The sequence below is a fragment of the Periplaneta americana genome, chromosome 11 (genome assembly GCF_040183065.1).
Source record: "Periplaneta americana isolate PAMFEO1 chromosome 11, P.americana_PAMFEO1_priV1, whole genome shotgun sequence".
Taxonomy (NCBI): Eukaryota; Metazoa; Arthropoda; class Insecta; order Blattodea; family Blattidae; genus Periplaneta; species Periplaneta americana.
Window position 1 is genome coordinate 39,558,474 of NC_091127.1, and position 23,314 is coordinate 39,581,787.

At 36.4% G+C, this 23,314-nt stretch overlaps 2 protein-coding genes across 10 annotated transcripts in view; both read left to right on the plus strand.

Annotated features, from left to right (window-relative positions):
• LOC138708955 (facilitated trehalose transporter Tret1-like) overlaps positions 1 to 6,355 on the plus strand; it is a 245,068-nt gene extending 238,713 nt beyond the window's left edge. For all 6 annotated transcript variants that reach the window (XM_069839344.1, XM_069839345.1, XM_069839346.1 and 3 more), the window contains one exon: positions 5,434 to 6,355. In XM_069839344.1, the coding sequence (XP_069695445.1) occupies positions 5,434 to 6,246 (813 nt within the window). In that variant the 3' untranslated portion in view covers positions 6,247 to 6,355. The remainder of the gene's footprint in view (positions 1 to 5,433) is intronic.
• Positions 6,356 to 18,106: 11,751 nt separating this feature from the next.
• Positions 18,107 to 23,314, plus strand: part of MBD-like (methyl-CpG-binding domain protein 2) — a 60,582-nt gene continuing 55,374 nt past the window's right edge. For 2 of the 4 annotated variants that reach the window (XM_069839351.1, XM_069839350.1), the window contains exon 1: positions 18,110 to 18,311. In XM_069839351.1, the coding sequence (XP_069695452.1) occupies positions 18,196 to 18,311 (116 nt within the window). In that variant the 5' untranslated portion in view covers positions 18,110 to 18,195. Of the gene's footprint in view, positions 18,312 to 23,314 lie in introns of all 4 variants that reach the window. The other 2 variants (XM_069839353.1, XM_069839352.1) reach the window with 2 other exon arrangements.

A 23,314-nucleotide genomic window follows, 5' to 3' on the forward strand; every position in this document is an offset into this window, starting at 1 on the left:
TAACATAAATGCACTACGAGAGGACGCAGTACAAGTAGGAACCAACAAATGACCTTCAATGTCAACTTCTAGTCGTATGAGGAAGAAAGCCAGGTGTTTACAAGATTGTTTACTGTCTTTGTGCAGATGGAAGTGTTGTGTAAAAGTGATTTTAAATACTTAAGTCGAAGTTTTTGGATTTAAACAGTCTAAGGCCCGATTGTATAAACCATTTAATCTTAGATCAGAGATTAAATTGATCCTTGTTTCAGCTGAACTTGGAATTTTGTGTTGTATAAAGTATAATCTGAGATTAATTTGTCTCAAACTAAAGTCAACTTTGACTGAAGAAATTTCTCCGATTAAGTTAGATGATCCAAGTTCAGTTATTTCTTTTCTGTTTGAAATATACGAGTGACAGATTGTGCAAATAAAATATCCATTATTAATAATATTAATAGATATGATAGGTACATTTATATATATTTCTTTCAATTTCTTGCCTTAATGCACAATCTTATATTTTACAAGGCTCTATCGTGTTCAGCAGTATCAAATAACATAACCTATAATTATATTATGTTTATAACAACCATTAATTATTAATGGATATGATAGGTACATTCATAAATTTTCAATTAACTGTATTACTAAACGAAAATTGTCGTTTTATAAAGCTTTATTATGTTTAGCGGTATCAAACACCATAACATGATAACAACTCGGAGAACAGTCAACCTTCTTCTTATTGTCCGCCATTATTTACATTGCACAAAAAACCAGTGTCTCCAACAGAGTGTACGGAAAGTCGCCAAAAAGTAGTTGTAAAGTAGCTAGATTTCTCATTATCAACAAAGAAAGATTAAATTTTGTCACTATGGGGTGCTAAAAAGGTCACTAAATCCTTATTTAAGCAATATAAAAGTTAAAAGAAATTGTTGTTGAAAAAGAGTTAAAGTCGCTAGATTGGCAACACTGAACAAATCTGTCCGCGCATCACGTATTTCACATGTTTATGCGATGTTGCCAAATCCTTTTCACGTGAACTTAGATTGCATTTGAACCAAGGTAATTTGATCGCAGAAAAGTTTTATACAATAGAAGAAGTGTCTGAACTCGGTTCACTTTTCGATCTTCGATCAAAGTTAATCTTTAGTCAGGGAGTTTTATACAATTGGACCTAAGAAATAAATATGGAAGAGAGATTGTTATTCCGCATGGAGAAAATATTTTCTGTGCCGTGCGCAAACGTGAAATTAAAATACGTAGGAAATATTGCATAGAGCGGCATTGTAACAGCAAGAAACATACCGAAAACGTACAAAGGTCTTAGATATCAAATAATGAAAAACATACACGGTCTGAATTTAATGTGGATTTATGTGATATGATCATTTCTGCAGATATTCCGTTCAAGAAACTTGATAATTCACAATTTAGAGGTGAAAAGGTGAAAGAAAAATTCCACAAACTCTGAAGAAAAAAAAAAAAAAAGATACCGGTTATACAGTTATGTGTAACATTTTGAGTGGAGGGAAAAACGACATACTGCAGTGCTTTTTTCATTTGCACCTCTAACATCTTGTGACACGGAAAGAAGCTTTTCGATGTTGAAAATCCTTTTGAGCGAGAAACGTCTAATTTTCTCTTTCGATAATTTACGGATGTAGCCTATATTGTAGTTCAGTATAATGGATCCTTTAATCATCCAGGCGGTGGCAGTTAACATCTGAGGTAAGTTTTTAAATCATCATAACTACATTACAGTCCACGCCTGTGGAGTAACGGTTAGCACGTCTAGCCGCGAAACCAGGTGGGCCGGGTTCGATTCCCGGTCGGGACAAGTTACCTGGTTGAGGTTTTTTCTGGGGTTTTCCCTCAACCCAATATGAGCAAATGCTGGGTAATTTACGGTGTTGGACCCCGGACTCATTTCACCGGCATTATCACCTTCATCTCATTCAGACGCTAAATAACCGAAGCTGTTGATAAAGCGTCGTAAAATAACATACTAAAAAAACTACATTACAACTTCATTCCAGTATTTATAGATCAATTGAATGGAGTGATGTTCTCATTACCAGACTGTACTCTCTTGCCGCTGTTTACGTTAGTGAATGACAACAGTAGAGTCCGTTGACACTGAACTTAAGGCATAACGCACATTTTTCCGCCCTTTAGTCATCAGTATGTGCAGTCGAGAATCTGTGACGTCATACAACAAGGCGGTTGTGGTCCTGGTCATAGTCAGCAACTCCTGTTGTGATATTCAACAGAGTAAAAATTATGAAATTTAACATTTTAGTTTCCCCATAATTTCAGGCAGATACTAAAAGTAATTCGCAAGTAATACATTTTATTAAGATGCAGTACGCTATACACTGTCAACTTATGATAACATTTTTTTTTTTTTTTTTTTTACTTTGAGTTTAGATGTTTATTATTCTTTCGTTGAAAATGCATATAAAATACCAATTATAGATTTAATAATATGGAATTTCATCGGAAGGATGAGTTAAGCTATGGTTTGTTTACGGCGATCATCGCAGATCGCATATCGCCGGCGATTATAAACGCTGGCGATCATCGCCAGGAAGTGGTTTCTTTATCAGCATACATCGCTGTTAATTATCATTTGAAGAGTCCAGTGCAAGAATGATGGATATCATTTGGAATACATTTTGCAGGAGAAGCAATTGAAAGTTTGAAATGCTTAGCACTCAAAGCTTAACTGTGATTTTCCGATCATTACTGGACAATGACTATCAGTGTTAATGCCATATAACCCTGTAGGTACATTCTATATGTCTTAGGCTGTGCATTGACAGTCTTGGTTCATTTTCGACAAGAAAGTGACATCCATATTCTTGCAGTGGACTCTTCATTTGTTTTGCTGCCATAACTCGATTCAATATTTGTACATGACCTTCTCTAAATATTGATTATTGAACATGTATACGACGATGTGCGTCCTGAATTTGCTTCAAAAGCAACCTCCAGCGATCTGCGTCGCGTCCATCGATCTACATTGGCGATCACCGCTGTAAAGTCTTGGTTTTTCTGAACCGACGCATGCGACGTGCGAGATGCGAGGCCCGCCTCGCACAAATCCGGACTACATGAGAGATAATGAGTGGTTTCTGTAACTGCGAGATACGAGGTTTGCGCACCTCGCAGTTATAGAAACCACTCACTATCTCTCGTGTAGTCCGGATTTGTGCGAGGCGGGCCTCGCACGTCGCATGCGTCGGTTCAGAAAAACCAAGGCTTAAAGAAACCGTGCGCATTCATTTTAACTGCTAGCAACTCCAGGCGACAATCGCCAGCGATGTGCGGCGGCGATGATCGCCGCTTTAGGAATTATATGTGTCCCAAAATGATTGTTCCGATTTCACAATACTATTAATAGGCCTACCATAGCAACGCAATAGGTCCCTACAGGCTATTCTTCCCAAGTTTTGTTTGGTACATTACAACTTCTCGATATATGAACATGTGGTCACATGGTATACATCTAGGCGATATTCCAATTTCTCCCACACTCTGCGTAGCGTATCACCATCTGTCGTCTGCACCGCAGCTGTGATGCGACGACATTGCTACTGCAGATTATTGGCCAAAGAAACGTAAACATTGTCCTTTATATACCTCATAGGAAAAAATCATGGGAGGGGTTAGTTCAGGTGAGTAAGGAGGCCACCTCATCAAGTTTTGGTCTTGGGCAGTGCAACGGCCAACCAGCGTTGAGGAATATGCTCGTTGAGATGCTCACATGATGGTGGCAGTGAAGTGGTGCAACATCTTGCTGAAAAATGAACTCGTTTTTATCTTCCTGTACTCACAACAGAACGATGAGTTTGAAATTAACAAATGAAAAAACATAAATGTCAGCACAAACTTAAAATAAATTATAAGTGAGTGCTTCACGAGTCTCTACATGTTACAATCAATGACTGTAAACATTGTGAGTGTTTCAGATGAAAATTTTTTCCTTCTTCCTGATAAAATACATTTTTTTTTTTACTTTCGTAATGACGTGCTCGCTACTAAATTCTTCTATTGGAGCACTCATTTCCAACCGCCTCGCTTTGTTTTGTTTTCGTATGTTCACTGAACAGTAGACCTGAACTAAGTAACGTTGGATGCCGCCAAGCTATACTCCATTCATACTTACATTATTGCGGGTTGCTTGCAGGCTTTAGGTAACCAAACGCAGGACTCTAATTATGACTCATTCCCCTAGAAAGTTTGAAAATGATACTTAGATATATATTTATTTCAAATCTCCATATGGGCTATTCCATCTCAAATCGACCGAAATATAGAGAAAATTGACCTTGCAATTTTTAAATACAATGGAACTTTTTCTGTCCATAGACAACTGTGATACAATGTTTTGTGCAAAGTTTGAGGCATCATAGCGTTTAAATTTAAAATATTTAAATTTATCGTATTTTCATAAAATTAGAAACTTTAAACTGTTCTGGCTCCGAAATCCTTTCACCCAATGATCAAAATCGTGGTTTATTTTGATGCTGAAAAGTTAAAGTTTATATTGACATGTAAACAGTTTTTCTTACTTTTTATGGAAATAGAGAAATTGAGATTTTTCTTCATTAAGACGCCTTTGCCCATGAAAAAATATTTTTAAAATATATGGTTAGATTCCGCATTGAAAGTACAAATAAATACATATTTTTACTGGTGCAACGTTGATAAGAAAGTATTGAAAATATCAAATAAAGAAAATAAATAGTACGCACGTGAGCTAACCAGCTGACTGTGAGACGGGAGCTAGCCGAGGGAAGCAAGGCCAGGAGACATAAACACGTGACGTATCGTCTATGACGCATAGCTGGGCTAGCTTTATCACAGGTTTTCATAAACACAGGAGTAAAATGACGCCCAATGCTCGCTTATCTTCATCTCTCGGCCAGTGCGTGCGGTACTGCGCCGTTCAAGTCCAGGCGTGTGAAAATAATTTATTTAACTTATTGTCGTGACACTAAGCAAACAATGCCGAATCCCTCTTAATAATGCAAGGTTTTTTCTCAATATTTTTTTACATTTTTACAAATGGGCAAAAAGCCTAAAAGTAAGTAAAATCAGATTATCTCGCTCTCTGTATACAATAAAAATAAGGATTACTTCTTATCATAACCTACCAAATGTCAGCTTCAAAATGATCTCTCGTTCAATGTTCTACAGTAAATGGTTCCAGAGTTCTGAGCGCCGAAAGAGGCTTGTTTTTCTAAAATACGCTAAATTTGTCGCTCAACAATACGAAAACCGTTTGACTTTCGATGGTATATTTTTGCACCTTGTATAAATAGGGAAAAAATTAGGGTATAAAAAATGCGATGTTTTTTACTGATCGATTTCATATGGAATAGCCCATATGTATATTGTGCTTCTGATCCAATTGCACGAACTACTCGTTTTTTTTTTTTTTAGGCACAAGTCGAACACGAAGACTTGATGCGAAGACGAAGACAAGACGAAGAAGAAGACTTCCGCAACTCCGCGGGGACGTCGAGGCCTGTGCTTAAAAAGTGGAGGATGCTGACATCGCCCACCTTACACAGACCGTTCTTCATAGGCCTGATACTGAACGTGGCACAAGCAGTTTGCGGGGCTTATTCCCTTGTCCCACGTTTCGCCAACTGTGCCAAACGCGAAGATGAATTTCTTGTAGAGCTACTGCGGGTACCTGCTCTGTTAGCTGCTGCCCTGTGCTTGCGCAGAGTGGGTCGGCGATACCTCTCCGTCACTTCCGGTCTGTGCTCGTGCGCCTGCGCACTCACGCTTGGCGTCCTCCATTATGTGCAACTGAATAACAACAGACCAATCCCAGCGCAGACGAATGTCATTGTAACGTTGTTCTTAGCACTGTTGTATGTCGAAAGCAACTCATGGGGTTTCTCCATTCTTTCACTTTTAATTCCGTGTGAATTATTACCCGGTAAAGTTAGAGCAACTTTATGTGGCGTTATATTTGCCGTCCACGACATTTTTGTGTGTATAATTTATTCTATACGTTGTAGAATATGTGATGTATTTGGAACGTACGGAATGTTATGGATTTTGGCTATAGCTTCTGTACTGTGTACCATATTTGTATATATATTTCTGCCTGAAACAAAGGATCGATCCTGTGGGGAAATTCAAGATCACTTCAGGCAAAGAAGTGACTTGAGGATGGCGAAGAAGCCTCATTCCCAGAATATCGAACTAAACAACGAAGAACGAAGCTGCGAATTTGTGTAACAACCCAAGAGATCACATCAGAGGCATCATAGGTAAGTACGTGCAGAGACGAGGTGATGTAATCATCATATTGTGGCAGTGTTGAATTAATAAATATCTGCGCTTCATACATGTACTGTAATTACGTTCATTGTACGATAATAATTGGGGCGTTCAGAGCACAAGGGAATCAAGTCCACTTTTGGTCAATTGGGAGATATTTCGTCTGTACATACCTTAGATGAGGCTACTTTCAGAGCATAAAAGAATCATGTCCTCACAATCTTTGCAATGGTGCAGATGTTTAAAATCACACTCACCTTTAATAGGTAATTACTAGACCTCGGATTTTAGGTAAAAACCTATTTTGTTCCTCATGATATATACAAAAGAAAAGTTGTATATATATGAATTATGGAAATATATGTTCGAAAATGGTGGTCCTATACAAACTAAAAATACCTAATTTCACGTTAGAAACTATTTTTACCTAATTTTACATTTCCCAATTTCTGAGATGATACGGCTTGAATATCCACAGGTGAATAAGCTGGTTTCCACAATTAAAAAGGTTTTTATTAAAGCACCTACGAGGATTCAGTTATTTCGAGAGCAACTTTCCAATGTGCCACTTCCACCAGAACCTATTCTTACCCGATGGGAAACATGGTTACAGGCCGTGGAATATTACAGCAAGCATTTGGAGGACATTAAGAACTTTGTTTTGAAACTGGGGGAGGATGCAGTGAGCATTACTTCAGCAAAAAAATTTCTGCAGGACCCAACAATTGCGCGGGATATTGCATTCATCAAATCACATTATGTATTTTCTGGTCCCCATTATTAATGCTCTAGAGTCTTCAGGCAAACCGGTTTACACGCAACTGGGATTGATAGAAGAGATGACAGAAAAAATCAACTTGGTTCCTGTTTCTGAAAAACTCAAATCAGTGTTTCAAAAAAAAAAAAAAAAAAACAGGACTGACAGTTCTCCTCAAGTTGCTGACATCTTGGCTGGCAAAACACCTGAACATGAATGTGCTGTTCCCTTGCATCTAACACCAACATTTAAATATGCTCTGGTGTCATCAGTTGATGTGGAACGCTCATTTTCGGCATATAAGATGGTGTTATCTGAGAAGCGATGCAGTTTCTCAATGGAAAACTTAGAAAAGGTGTTAGTTGTTTACTCTGGCTCTAATTATGGACATGTACAATGAAATAATGTCAAATGTTTCGGCTAATTTGTAATGGGAAATGAAATGTCATTTTTTGTTCACCTATTTTTATAATTTTAGAACCTATTTTGATTTGTAATAGAACCTATTTTAGGTACTTAATTTAAGATTTTTAGGACCTAAAAGTCCGAGGTCTAGACTAATTACCTATACATAAAGAAATTTAAGTCTAATTTTCTGAAAAATTTCTTTATGTGACTTGATTCCCTTGTGCTCTGAAGCGAGCGGGCCCGGGTTTAAATCCTGTTTAGTACAAGTTATCTGGTTGAGGTTCTTTCCGAGGGTTTCCCTCAACCAATTGAAGCAGAATTGCTGGGTAACTTTCGGCGTTGGATCTCGGACTCATTTTGCCATCATAATTAAGCTTTCCCTCTTTCATCATCATCATCATCATCTCCGTTTATTTGCCATATTTCGGGCTTGCTCCGATGTACATAGAATCGGCTGCGGGTCGCCACCAAACTTGAACCCCGTAGTATGTGGCCATTAGACGCTGGTGGTAGTGCTATGTACCGTGAGCTCTTCCCAGGAATTCCTGGTAGCTCGTGGGACCTGGAGTTGAGGAATCGCTGTGATGCTTACGCTAAGATAACCAGATTTTGAAAATATAAAAAGGGACACTCATTACAAGCTGGCATTATTCGATATTTTATCCATGTGCGTTCATTGCACGCCTTTTCATGTCAGCCACCAACAGTGACGACGCCAGGAGTGGGCGAGGAAGGGCGCTCGCCCAACCAGAACTTTTCCTGCTCACCCTTTCGCTCACTCTAAATTAGCAGTTAATACATTTTAAATTTAATACTTCTTGAGCATAGTACTAACAGTAGTCTATTATTTATTATTTTATAAGTCATGCATCTATTAATGATTCAACATATTCATACTGTATAGCTATAATTAATGGCAATAGCCCGGTAGAACTTATCAAACAATCGGCTGGCTTTAATTTAACAATGTCATCATATTCTAAAGGTTCATTCACAATGAAAATTAAACATAACGTAATCGTTAACTTAACGTTAAAGTAAAATCAAGAAGTCATACCATCATTCACGATGGGAACATAAACATAACAGTAAACGTGCTTGGTAACCATGGAAACATAACAACGACGCCATTTCCTCATATTCTGTCGTATACTTCAGCTCTCCACGATTGTGTTCTGTTTGCAAATCACCTAAGCATAAACACGAAAGTTTGGAGTTTGCAAATTTTCATGTTAACGTCTTACGGTAATGTTTATGTCAATGCTTATGTGAATCATTGTGAGTGATCCCATTTGGTAGCCTGGGCGCAAACTTCTGTGTTTATGTTACGGTTATGTTTAATTTTCATTGTGAATGGGCCTTAATAGTGTAGTGTAGTACGGTTATATTATTGTTGTAAATGTTAAATGTTATGTTTTATTTAACGACGCTCGCAACTGCCCGCCGGTGTGCCGGAATTTTGTCCCGCAGGATTATTGTAGTATTTTTTTAGTTGGTTATTTAACGACGCTGTATCAACTACGAGGTTATTTAGCGTCGATGAGATTGGTGATAGCGAGATGGTATTTGGCGAGATGAGGCAGAGGATTCGCCGTAGATTACCTGGCATTCACCTTACGGTTGGGGAAAACCTCGGAAAAACCCAACCAGGTAATCAACCCAAACGGGGATCGAACCCGCGCCCGAGCGCAACTTCAGACCGGTAGGCAAGCGCCTTAACCGACTGAGCCACCCCGGTGGCTCATGGATTATTGTAGTAAGTGCAGTTTTAGTTGTTATGGTGGGTTCTAGTAAACAGTCTATCAGCAATTTCTTTCATTTCACTTCTAGCAAAAAAAAAGCAAAGTGTAGTGATGATGGTAATGAAACTAATTGTGGCGATGCAAAACTTGATCGTGGATCAACCTTTCGGGAAAGTGTGACTACTTTGCTAAAGGTGTTTAAACTGATAAGAGAAATTCTTGCATTCTTTTGATGTATAAAATAGGTCTATGCTCTGCGAAAAAAAAAAAAAAGTATAGTTTCAACCAAAGACGTTATATAGTATACTAGACTCACACAGAGCGCTGGTGTGCTGCCCAAAATTGAAACCAGTCTGCGCATGCTCACGCCGCCATGAAATAGGTAGAAGCAGCATTGTCATTAATGTGAGGAATCACTGTATGGCAACAAATCCCTCAAACACATAGCGTTTTTATTGAGAAAAGACAATGGGGGTTTGGCAATTCCATCAGTAGACATCGTAAAGATTTGTAGATTATGTGAATGTTGCATTAGACAGTTGTTAAAGGAAACAAATGGCATGCCACCTAAAGGTCCTGTAGGTCTAAAGATAAAGAGAACTATTCTAGAACAGATAAACATAGGCCTAAACGAAATATTCCCTGAACTGCAGTAACATGTATTAGAAAACGAGTTTCCTCACAATCACATCGTAAGAATTGTATCTGTAACAGTTGAAATGTACACTAAAATTAGATGCCATCACACAGCAAAATCTTACAACGTTAATTTACATAGAACAATTGTCAGACAGCATCTAACAAAAATCCATCCTCTTTATGAATCGATAGGTATGTAACTATATTATCATGTGCATTTTTTGTGCTACTTATTAGTTACCGTTCATTTTTCTATGTGGTTTTTATTTATTTCACTCTTTTCAGGGGTTCCCAGTTCTATTTTTCATTCGGATTGTAAATGTAAATAAAAACCTATGAGTATTACAACATAAATTGTAATGTAATTGTTAATCTGTACGTTATCTGGCAGCATCTATCAGAAACAATCCTTTCAAAAATTTAGAGGTAGCCCTATGTTATTATCTTTTCATTTAAAATGGTTTTTTTGGGGTATCTATATTGTCAGTTGCACATGAATTTGTTTTGCAGGCATTCTTAATATTATCTTTCATTGTGGTTATAAATGTAAATAGTTATCTAACTTATATGAAGGCCTATTATAATATCTTACATTTTAATGTGTCAATTTTTAAGTCATCTTCAGGCAGCAGTGACCTAACCCCCCCCCCCTTTTCAAGAATCAAGAGGTATGTTGTCGTCTTTTCAAATTGGGTTAAAGTGCTTACTTAAAATTACTTTATATTTGTGAGAGGTCTATGCTGTCATTTGCACAGCAATTTTTGTTGTTTTTTTTTTTTGCAGATATTCCTAGTGCATTATTTTTCACTGGGGGTTTATAAATGCATATAGTTCACATACAAATAATCCGTTTATATTTTGCCGGATATATATAATTAAAAAAAGCAAGGAATGTCATCTTATTGATATAACATATGTGCATAAAATTACATACTATCACTCCGCAAGCAATGATATATATTTATTTAAAATAACAATATATCATGTAAAGAAATCCACTCATAAAAAGTATGTTTTTTTTACATAATGTGATTATGTTTAGTTTTTAGATCCTCATGTTACCTATTATTTGCAATGTATTAGATACAGGTAGGCTACTTTTTATAATTGATAGCATTCCCTTTATTAATTGAAGAATGACTTATAAATGCGATGTAATTTTGCTACCTTTGCGCATTACATTTTGCGTGGTTACTTATGTCCTGTGGTCTAAAAGTACCGGTAATATAATTTTCGATTCTCTAAAACTTAACAACATCACATATTTATTTCACTTAAGAATTTGATTATAATAAGAACTTGTGTAATCAAGGTGCATGTATTTAGGTCTTGTTATCTAAGAATAATGCATGTTAATATAATTTTCCATTCTCTGAAACCTAACAATACGCTGATTAACGTAAAATTATACATTCTATAATGTTTATTGCGTAGGCCTATTTATGGATGTATGAGCATGTTTTCTATCAATTGCTGCGTACGTATTTTCTTTCCTTTAATGCTCTGACCCATATCAATGAAACTTTGAATATATTTATTTCGTCCTAATTTTACGTTAAACGTCGAAAATGGACATAATCTGTCAATTTTAGATCATCACAGCGTTAAATTGTGTGATTTACGTACTGCTATGATGCGTCTGCTCTCCTACATCATGGCGGCAAGCGCAGCGTTCAATTTGCCCCGGTTTCCTCGTTCCGCGCAGCCGAGGCTGTAGGGGCTTGGTTTCAACATTCCATCAGTAGGTAATATTTGAACAAGTTTTCCCTTAATATAATAGGCATGTAAGCTTATATTTATGTAATTTTGGAATTTCAGCTAATTGAACGCAATTATTGTGTAAACACGGATTCTGTGACTTTTCTTCCGGAAAATAAAAAAACAGTTGTTAAATTGTGTAACTTACTGTAGTTGTATGCCAGCAAAAACAAACTCATTGCCGTATTTGTCGTATCATAAGGTACGTTTACGTAGCAACATTTTCCAGAGTTCTTTAGTACACTAGAATGGTTAAAATTACTTTTTTTTCAAATGATGTCGCACAGATATCAAGTTTCCTTACAAATCGTCAATTTTTTTTTCTGTGGCTGCTATTAACTTACAGAATGTGAGCATTGTTAAATGTGTTCAAATATTCGAATAATATATCAGCAAAGAAGGCCAGTGTAAGAAGTCAAAGAATTGGAAAATGAATTTGAATATAACGAGTTCTCATCTTCCAGGTAAAAGAACTAAATTGTGGTTTATTTAACGACGCTCGCAACTGCCTAGGTTATATCAGCGTCGCTGGTGTACCGAAATTTTATCCCGCAGGAGTTCTTTTACATGCCAGTAAATCTACTGACATGAGCCTGTCCCATTTAAGCACATTTAAATGCCATCGACCTGAGCCAGGAACGAACCGCAACCTCGAGCACAGAAGACCATTGTATTGTATTGTATTTATTATGTATGTATTGTATTGTATTTATTAACATTCCATGGTATTCATACATTGCTTACAGCTAGAATATGGAACAAGTCAAAAAACTTAATACTATTATAAAATCTTAATTTATAGTCGCAGTCTAGTTGGAATATATACAGAAGAGATTTACAATATAGTCTACTAGTACAACACAAAGCTTTAGTATCAATTTCATGAAGTGATATTGAATGTCATGAATTCACCTACAGAATAGAAGGCGTGAGATATTAGGTACTTCTTTAATTTGGCCCTAAATAATTTTATGTTCTGAGCTTCATTTTTTATATCGATAGGGAGGCTATTAAAAATTTTTACTGACATATAACGCACTCCTTTTTGATAGCACGATAGAATTGCCGATGGAGTATGAAAGTCATTTTTTTGACGTGTATTTATGCTATGAACTGTTGAATTAGTTACAAAGTTTTCACGATTACATACGAGGAAGATTATTAATTAAAAGATATACTGACAAGTCATGGGCATTATTTGTAGTTTTCTGAAAATAGCCCTACACGATTCCCTACATTTGGCACCTACTATTATTCTAATTACTCTTTTTTGTAATAGAAATATATTGTTACTATCTGTGGAATTTCACAAGAATATTATTCCAAAACTCATTACCGAGTGGAAGTATGCAAAGTATATTGTTTTTAAGGTATTGGTATTTACTATCTTTTGCATAGATCTAATAGCAAAACAAGCTGAATTTAGTTTGGGGATAATTTCTTTAATATGATTTTTATAATTTAACACATTATCGATTTTTAAGCCAAGAAATTTGGTTGTTGTTGTTTCTAATAGGGATCTATTATTAATTATTGCGCTAGAAATTTGCGACGTTGAATTTGGACAGGATTTAAATTGAATTATGTTAGTTTTGTTGCAATTTAATACTAATTTATTGACTGAGAACCAGTCACATATTTTGAAGAGAATTTCCTCTGTTGAAGATTGGAATGTGTTGGAGTTATTGGCTGTAATTATTATACTTGTGTCATCTGCAAATAATATGGGATGACCTACATCTTTTATTAGGGGGGCAAGATCATTTATAAACACTAGAAAAAGTAGGGGACCTAATATTGATCCTTGAGGAATTCCATTATTAATAGTTCCCCATGTCTATGCAGATTTCATAGTTGTATTGATTTCAACTTCCTGTTTCCTATCTATGAGATGTGAGTGAAACCATTGGTGTGCAACACCTTTAATTCCACAATAATCTAATTTATCTAGCAGCATTTTATGATTTATACAGTCAAATGATTTGGATAAATCACAGAAAATCCCTCCAACTGGTAATTTTTATTAACTGCCACCAGAATTTTGTCAGTTAAACTAAATGTTGCATTTTCTGTGTCTTTATTTTTTCTAAATCCAAATTGTTCTGGGACTAAAATGTTGTATCTTTCTAGATGATAATATAATCTTTTGTACATTACTTTTTCAAAGATTTTGGAGAAGACTGGTAGAAGTGATATGGGTCTGTAATTTTCTGGAGACGTTGTTTCTCCCTTTTTGAAGATAGGAATAACCACTGAATATTTTAATCTCTCGGGAAATATACCATTGAACATTGAATAGTTACATAAATAACTTAATGGCCCAGCTATAATATGTGAACTCGCTTTTAATATTTTGCTTGTTATTTCATCATACCCTGAGGAGTTTTTTGACTTTAGATTTTTAATAATTGCAATCATTTCTTGTTTCTTTGTTGGAAATATTTGAATATTTGGGAATTTTGTCGGAAAATATTGTGTTAAAGAATCTAAACTGTTAGTAACATTATCTTGGGGGATGTTGAGGTTATCAGTTATTGTAAGAAAATATTTGTTAAATATGTTTGCAATTTCATTTGGGTCTGACGTTTTTGTATTGTTAGATATAAGGGTATAGTTTGTTACTTTACTTTTCGATCGTCCACTTTCTTTTTTAATTATGTTCCAAGTTGTTTTGATTTTATTATCAGAGTTTTGTATTGTTGTATTATAGTGTAATTCTTTAGCATTTTGAATTACTTTGTGTAATATTTTTGAATAATTTTTATAGTGTTGTTTTAAGTTTGTATCATTAGACTACTATTTCTGCTCTGTATGTATAATGATCTCTTGGTTTTGCATGAGATTTTAATACCTTGTGTAATCCATCTATTGTTACATATTGTTTCATTTTTATACTTTACAGGAAAACTGGATTCAAAAATATTTAGAAATTTTTTATGAAACTCGTTGAATTTACTGTTCATATCACTTTGACTGTATACTGATTCCCATGTTTCATTTTTAAGATTTATTTCAAAATTATTTAATGATTCCCTGTTTATATTTCTGAATCTCACTTTAGTTGGTTTTTTTTGATGATGTGTTGATATTTATACTTAGGAGTTGAGCATCGTGATCCGAAAGACCATTAATTATTGGGATTGTTTGAGATATACCTATTTTTTTATTTTCCGATTAATATGTTGTCTATTGCAGTAGCTGAATCCCCTTGTATTCTGGTCGGAAAGTTTACTGTGTAAATTAAATTGAAAGATGCTAGCAATGAATTTAGTTGATCTTTCCTATTGCTTTCTGTTAGATAATCGACATTAATGTCTCCGCAAATAATGCATTCACGTTTCAGTTTCTGTAAGTATTCTTGTGTCTTTTCCAATAAATGAATAAAATTTTCGTAGTCTCCAGATGGTGCTCTATATAGACATATTATAATGAAATTATATGTTTCATTTTCTAATTCAACAGCACAAATTTCTAAATCCCTGTCTTTGCAAAAATGTGAAAGATCAATATTTTTGAAATTGAGGTCAGATTTGAGAAATGCACTCACGCCTCCATCCTCAATAGTGCCTACCGACTGCGTTACCCAGGCCGACAATCTTTCGGTACCGGTACATTAGAAGTTGGGTTTTGAGTAAAATTATTGTTACTTCTTTCACAGGATTTTTATTTTTCCAGTGGGGTTAAGTACCGTTATGGTAGTGGGGGATTACAAACAAAAAGACTCGCGAAAAAGTGGGTCGCGCCTAGAAAAAGATTAGGAACTACTGAGTTAGAGAGGCCTTATTAGCGAATCATTAACGTTAGTGGACATATCACAGTCTACTATATACAGTCACGAAGGTTGAGTTTTGAGGGTGCTAGAAACAATAGACTGTGACGGTACTATTTTGCATTGCCTGTAATGAGGCGATATTAGCGATCCTAGTGGTGAGCAGCTATCTAATGTTTGCATATTTACTACGTATTGAGCTTCGCGACTGTATATACTAGACTGTGGACATATCTTGATGATGATGACGTATTTATCTTCTCTAACAGCGAATAGAATCAAGAGACTACAAAATTATAAATCATTTAATGGTACAGGTACTTTTTTTTAGCGACTTTCTTACATTCCAGATTGTTCAGATGATGAACTAGAAAGGTGTTCGAGGCTTACGCGCTACTGCGATTTTGTAACGACTTTTAAAGTGTCGAAATAGCGACGTGATAGCGACTTATCCAATTCATTTGTTGGCAACACTGACTGGCTTCATAGCGAAGGCGGGAACCCGGGAACAAGAGATATAGCCCACTTGCCCGGGCGGGAACACATTGAGCTGATTGTAACGAACTGTATTGGCGATTATTTCAGTTATATAGCTTTAAAATTTTTATATTGTGGAATACTTTTTTATATATTACATTTAGCGATCATGTTGAAAGGCATTGAAATAAATACATACAATCGTAGTGTTTCGAAGGAAACATTTTCCCTTCTCTTTATTAGACAGTGCTTTTATTTAGAAAAACCTTCATATCAGCCTGGATGCCTCAATCAGTAGACTGTGGCCTTCTGTGCCCGAGATTGCGGGTTCAATCCCGGCCCAGGTCGATGGCATTTAAGTGTGCTTAAATGAGACAGGCTCATGTCAGTAGATTTACTGGCATGTAAAAGAACTCCTGCAGGACAAAATTCCGACACACCGGCGACGCTGATATAACCTCGGAAGTTGCGAGCATCGTTAAATACAACATTTACAATTTACAAAATCTTCATTCAACCTCCAAGAAGTAATGGGTACAAACTGAAGATGTGGAATATCAGATATCTCCATCGCCATAACTGTTGGCAAAACCCATATTTCCTGAAATTACAAGTTCTAACTTTATTCTTATATATACATTGAAGTAGATCTACCTAGTTTATTGTAATATGTCTATACAGTACTAGTTTCCGTCATTGTTATGACTTGTGTTTTTGAATTCAACTAAGCATTCTTTGAATGATTATCTTGTCATCTACGTAGCGAACAATGACAGTTAAATCTGAAACACTTTTAGGTAATTTTAAAGGTATGATGTCATACAATTCCTCGGTCTCATATCACTTAATCTCGACTAACCCACTAACCGTGTCACATACCTGGGCTTGATGTCTCTTAGCCATTCCTTCATTTAACCCACAAAGAAACTTGAATCAGACATTGACTCCTCTCTCTTCCATGACATCATATCTTTGCATCGTATCTTTAAGATTACCTATTTTTAAATTTGTATTTGTTGTTTCATCTGCTATTATTGAATAACACTTATTTTGTAACTATATAGAAACATTTCTGGTCACACTGTTAAGATTCATTAATCATAATTACTTATTGTTCACATTGTTGAATAGATTGTAATTTTGCTGACAAGTTATAAAAAAAATTATGGTACGAAACCTCACCAGTACAACATAAAAATTAATTATCTGTTGCTTTACTTGTGTAAGTTGAACGAGTACGTTATTTACCCAGATTAGTATACAATTTTGTTTTTGTTTTTTGTTTTTTTTTTTCAATAGCACTCTCTTTATTATGTGTTCATATTGTTAGTACGGAAAATCTCTTCCTTGAGTAAGAAATACAGACCACAAATCAGTGATGACTAATGTTAGTTTCGCGCTTTCATTTCTTATTAGTTTATTACCTGTGTGAATTGATTTCTCAATATTTAAGGGACTACCGATACCTATGCGTTAGTTTAGCCAAGCATTGCTTCCATGGAAATGCTTCGTGCGTGATATAGAGTACCTTAGTATGTTTCTCCAAATATACTGCCATTATTATCATCCCCCCCCCCCCCCGCAATACTTCCATTAGGTTTTCTGTAGTGTTTCTGTGACTTTGATAGCTTTATTTATGCTCATGTGGTAAGTAAGTACTACATACTTTCAGAAATAAATCTTACCGAAAGCGGAGAAGTCATTTTGGAAAACTCTCTATTTGCAAACCACATCTGAAAGATAGGTCAATGGGCCTACCTATTTAGGCTAACTCTATACCAGCAAGATAACATGTGACAATGGGAAAAATGCCAGTACGCACATTGCGATCAACGACAGAATTAAAAGGCAGGCAGGGTAAAGAATTGGATTATACGTTCTCTATGCACGTAAATTTAGCCTGTCTTCTATTCGCTATGGTATTTGGTAGAATCAAGAATGATTAATTACCGCTTTTTTCGAACTCGTAGAGATGTCTGTGGTTGGGATAGTTTAATCAGTGTGGTAACTTAATCACCTTGTATCACGTGTGTTGGCTATGCTGTTTCTGGATTTGTATTTATGTCAGTCAATGTTGCCACGGTGTCGCTTTTCCCGCTAGATTTGGTGTATTTTCATGTTAGTTTAGCGAATAAGCTTTATCAAATTTATATAGTTAATATGAGCACTTCAGGGATTTTTATTCTCACGGGGACAAAATAGGCTCTTCATTCATTGAAAAATATATACATTTAGCGACTTTTTCACAGTTTTGTAGAGGGTTTCGAATAATCAAGTTGGCGACATTGGTGCCAGTTGACGCTTGGGCGGACATTGCTTATTGTGTAGTTATTTGAGCAAATAATAATTTTTATAAAATGTCTATTGAAAAGAAGAAATATGAGTGCAGTGCTCTACCGAAGGGATGGCAAAGAGAGGAAGTTATCAGAAAATCTGGACTATCTGCAGGGAAAGTTGATGTATATTATTACAGGTAAATAGTGCTGTATGTTCAGCACAGTTTACTATTTTATGCATTGTTAAGCCTTGTTAGAGATACATATTAGTGAATTGAAATAAATACGTTTTGAATTAACATTATATTAAAGTTGAGTTTCAGTATGTCTCGTATTTTAAGAATAGTTAATTCACTAAAGTGGACAGAACTTCATAAGGGCTAGGACCAGCACAAAAAGAAACATTACCAGTTTTGTATTTTTATATATGAAATTTTCTGAGAAAATTCAACTAAAAAATGGACTAGACTTTTGTAGTTACAAACTTTGGTTTTGGAATGAATATTCCATTAACTCTTCACACAAATTATCTCATTCTTCAATGTTCCTACAGTGTACCTAGTTTTGTTTGTGATTTGATGGAAAGTGGGTATAGTTTTAGGTTTACAGACAGATTTAGGTTAAATGGGAACCTTTTTATTTAGCCTATCTACCCGTACATTATCAAATGTTCTGTTGCTGTGCCCAAATGAAATTATTCTATGGTAGGTGGTGTATTTATTGGTGCCGTACTGAATATTAGGTATTAATTATGAAACATAAGTGAACTTATTACCAGTACTAATTTATCGAGAGAGGGAGGAGTCTGGAGGGAAAGTAACCGGGTGCAAGGTAGGTGTGGTGGGGGCAGAAGGGGAAGGGTAGTATCCGTGTTTTAAAATTTATTCCAGGTTACATATAAAAATAATGTATTGCTTTCCTCTTAGCTTTCCATTGGAGCACGAAACCTTTCCGCCATCACAAACTAACGACGCATGTTATCTGTTAATACAAAATAGAACAAATATGACAACATCCGTCGATTATGTGGATATACTGTCATTGTTACATGATCAGGTGCAATTAACATTATTCTTGTTCTATACCTACTAATTTTCATTTTTTACCATTGGTTGTTGTAGGCTTAAATTATAGCTTGGCGAACTTTTAATTGCATGTTTTATTATATGAGCTCGGATATTCTCATACATTTCAGCATTGTGCTTCATTCGTTCTGTGCAAAAGTACCTGTGAAGGGTTGCATGCAGTATTGTAACTCCAATGGAAAGCTGTTCCTATCTGTTTTCATATTTCAACGAAAATATTTTGATATGTGTGTGGCCAGGTATAAAAGGTCATTTATACGGCTATCAATTGTTGACGTGAAGAGATAATATTCTCTCTCTTTGTCTAAAAATTGTTTCTCAAAACACTATTGCTCCCAGGTCACAATTTTTAAGAAATGGCTAGAATTTTAGAAAAATTACATCTGAATCAAGTTCTTGATTTGTTGAGAAGTACAAGCCTGAGCAATTTGGGATCTATTCACGAATTTAAGTAGTTATAGGCCTACTTTTGACTTTTTTTTTTAATGATTGACCGTTTACATATAGCCTATTTATTGGATGTTTTACAATTTGCTATTCAAGCGTTGAAGTTTGGGACAATTTAGCTAGTAAGCAAAGTGAGTACAATTCAAAAGCATACAACAAAAAATGTTTGTAGTCACTACCGTAAGAGCCAGGCTCGTGTACGGTGTGGTTTGAATTAAATTATAATTAAAATATGGCATTTCCAGATCGTGACTTCTTTCTAGTTGTGATGCTTAGCTTGCATAATAATTTACATTAAGTAAGGTGTGAAAAAAAAATGGAACACTTGGAAAAGTCAGCAATTCTGTGATTAAATGTAAAAATCTGAAATATGTCTTTACATTGAATAACAGATCCTTGGTGCCGTCTTTGATCTGGGTGGGATTATTGTTATTGCTACATCTGTGTAAATATTTTACTACATGCCTCACCATCTTCTGAGGAAGCATTGTATTTTTTAAGTTTAGTAACGAAAGGTCGTACTTCGTTCATTGTTTGACTCACTCGAAAGTAAGTTTCATTGCAAGAAACGTGTTAAGTTCAAGACATTCTTCAAAAGTCGTTGCACTGATTGAAGGAGGAAGGGCTTATTGTTATGTCTCAGAAAGACTTGTGGCGTGAATTGAAAGTGTCCACAGAGCTGTTGGACACTTTAATGAGACATAGGCTATTCATTTAACAGGATACCAGAATTTGATTGCAGTAGGGCCACAAACCAGGACAATCAGGTTATACGATGGCAGGTGCTACGGAATCAGCATACAACTACCGCTCAGGTGTAAATTCAACTTCTGCAATCCCACAAAGTCGAAGGGAGAGTGTGAACGAACCTAGGAATCAGATCTGTTCTAACAAAGACTTACCTTAAGGCCTATGTTTTCGCAGCACCGCCACATTGCACAGCTTAATTTGATTCTTTTTATCCTCCTTGGAAGGCCCTCTGAAAGAGAGAATGTACAAGGAAAATAGTGTTCTCCTGGACTTCTTCAAACTTTCTCCCATCCATCTGGAGTGGTTGGCGAGTTGGTATATCGCTGGCCTTCTATGCTCAAGGTTGCGGGTTCGATCCCGGGCCAGGTTGATGGCATTTAAGTGTGCTTAAATGCGACAGGCTCATGTCAGTAGATTTACTGGCATGTAAAAGAACTCCTGCGGGACAAAATTCCGGCACATCCGGCAACGCTGATATAACCTTTGCAGTTGCGAGCGTCGTTAAATAAATCATATCATTTATACATCTGGAGAATATAGGGTGAACCTGAACTCATCAATAAAGAGGACATTATCCCATTAGCTCCTGTCTATTTAGTATGTTGGCATTTCAAACCATGCAACAGTATTGTGCCGCAACAATAGGGGTCCTGTGGCAAGTGCTCGTGGGTGCAAGTTTGATTTCTGTACATGTCTTCTAATTGTCCACATATTCACTTCTGCTTGGCGAGTTTTCTGGTGTCAGTTTTGGACTGGTCAACAGTTGTATGTTGATTCTGTGACAGCATCTGCAAACTTATAAACCTGTCTTCCCTCTATGTTGTAGCCTTACTGTGATCATCTCATGGCATCATGGTAAATTATGCAATTGTATCTGAAGAGTCTTAACAGCTCTGTGGGCAAATTGACACTCCAAACTCTTTCACAACATAGCAGTAAACTCTTTCTTCAATCAATGCAGTGGCTCTTCCAGAATTTTTTGGACTTAACAGCATGTTATTCGCATTGAAACCTACTCTTGACTAAGTCAAACAATGAACGAAAAATGACTTTTCCTTAGAGTCGACGGCAATTGGGAAGGCGGTAGTCTGCTAGCGTTTGCGTTGAGAGAGACAGATAGAGAGAGCAAGACAGCGTATAACATTGCCACATCATACTTCACTTGCACGTGTAATACAAATAGCACAGGAGAGAATTTAAATTATCAAAAGACAATAATGACCTTAGCCGTTGATTACTGTAAGCATGACATCAAACATAAATCTTTCCTTCATTAATAATATTCTTTGCACGGTTCTCAATTCCACACCACATGCTTCTGCAGTCGTTTCTTGCGCATTGGCAACATTGCAGCCAGCATCAAGATGGCCGGCAGTGTTCTGCTCGTCAATGTTTTTAAAATAATTATACACCTTAAACACTATTTTCCGCGCCTGCCTGTGCAATACTTGTCTTTTCACAGTCTCTTCTTCCATTTATTATCTTACACACACAGTAAATGTTAGTTTTACTTATTCAATGTATTGAAACACTCACACGTGAACAAATGAACTCTGGAAGTACTTGCTACAGACTGATTCTGATTGGTTCTGCTGTACAAGCTTGTGACGTCACATATCAGAAATGCTACGGTGCATGTAGGAGCCGACCACCTTCCGAACTGCCGTCTAGTCTAGTAGGCTACAGTGAAGTCCAGATATGTAATGCGTACCCATAAGAGGGTAGAGTAAGTTGTAAAATGTTTACACAGATATAATGCTAGAAATGATCTTGCACCTTAGTGTCATGGCCTAAGGCATCATGCCTAGGACTCATGTTGTGGAATACGTGGTGGTTTGAGGCTTCATAGTAAAGAAATTTTCTCATAAAATTTCGACCAGTGTATGGGACCAGTGCTCACTCAGCATAACGATAGCCACCGGCGTAGCTCAATTGTCTGAGGCACTTGCCTGCTAATCCAGAGTTGTGCTCGGGGGCGGGTTCAATTCCTGCTTGGGCTGATTACCTGGTTGAGTTTTTTTCCCCCCCCCCCCCGAGGTTTTTTCCAACTGTAAGCGAATGTCAGGTAATCTATGGCATATCCTCGACCTCGTCTACCATCTTGCTATCACCAGACTCATCAATGCTAAATGACCTAGTCCCATTAAATAACCAATTAAAAAAATAAGCATCATGATATGTATTTGGGGAGCTATGATAGGTAATACAATCCAGTTACAAAAATCAGCTATAATAGTTAGTGGGTCATTGTGCTAACTACACAATATCGCCATTCTGCTTGGATGATCGTTCACCTCTTTGAGGCATGTGAACATGAGGCCGGCTGGTCTTCTTTGGATCTTCATAGGCTGTAGTGCCACGGATTTACTGCTAGAAATGGCAGTGATTCAGTTCAGATCAAAGGTAGTGCCAAGAGTCTGATAGTTGTTTTTAAAGAATTGTTCCCACACGTACTTTCTCTTTCAGAAGCCCTCAGTGATGTTCATTCATTCATTCATTCATTCATTCATTCATTCATTCAAAGTGTTCTGCCCAAGGGCAGGTCTTTCACTGCAAACCCAGCATTCTCCAATCTTTACTATTTTCTGCCTTCCTCTTTGTCTCCTCATATAATCCATATATCTTAATGTTGTCTATCATTTGATATCTTCTTCTGCCACGAACTCTTCTCCCATTCACCATTCCTTCCAGTGCATCCTTCAGTAGGCAGTTTCTTCTCAACGAGTGACCCAACCAATTCCTTTTCCTCTTTCTGTTCAGTTTCAGCATCATTCTTTCTTTAGCCACTTTTTCCAACACGGCTTCGTTTCTTACTCTGTCCATTTCACACGCTCTGTCCTTCTCCATATCCACGTTTCAAATGCTTCTATTCATTCTCTTCACTTCGTAGTAATGTCTGTGTTTCTGCCCCATACAAT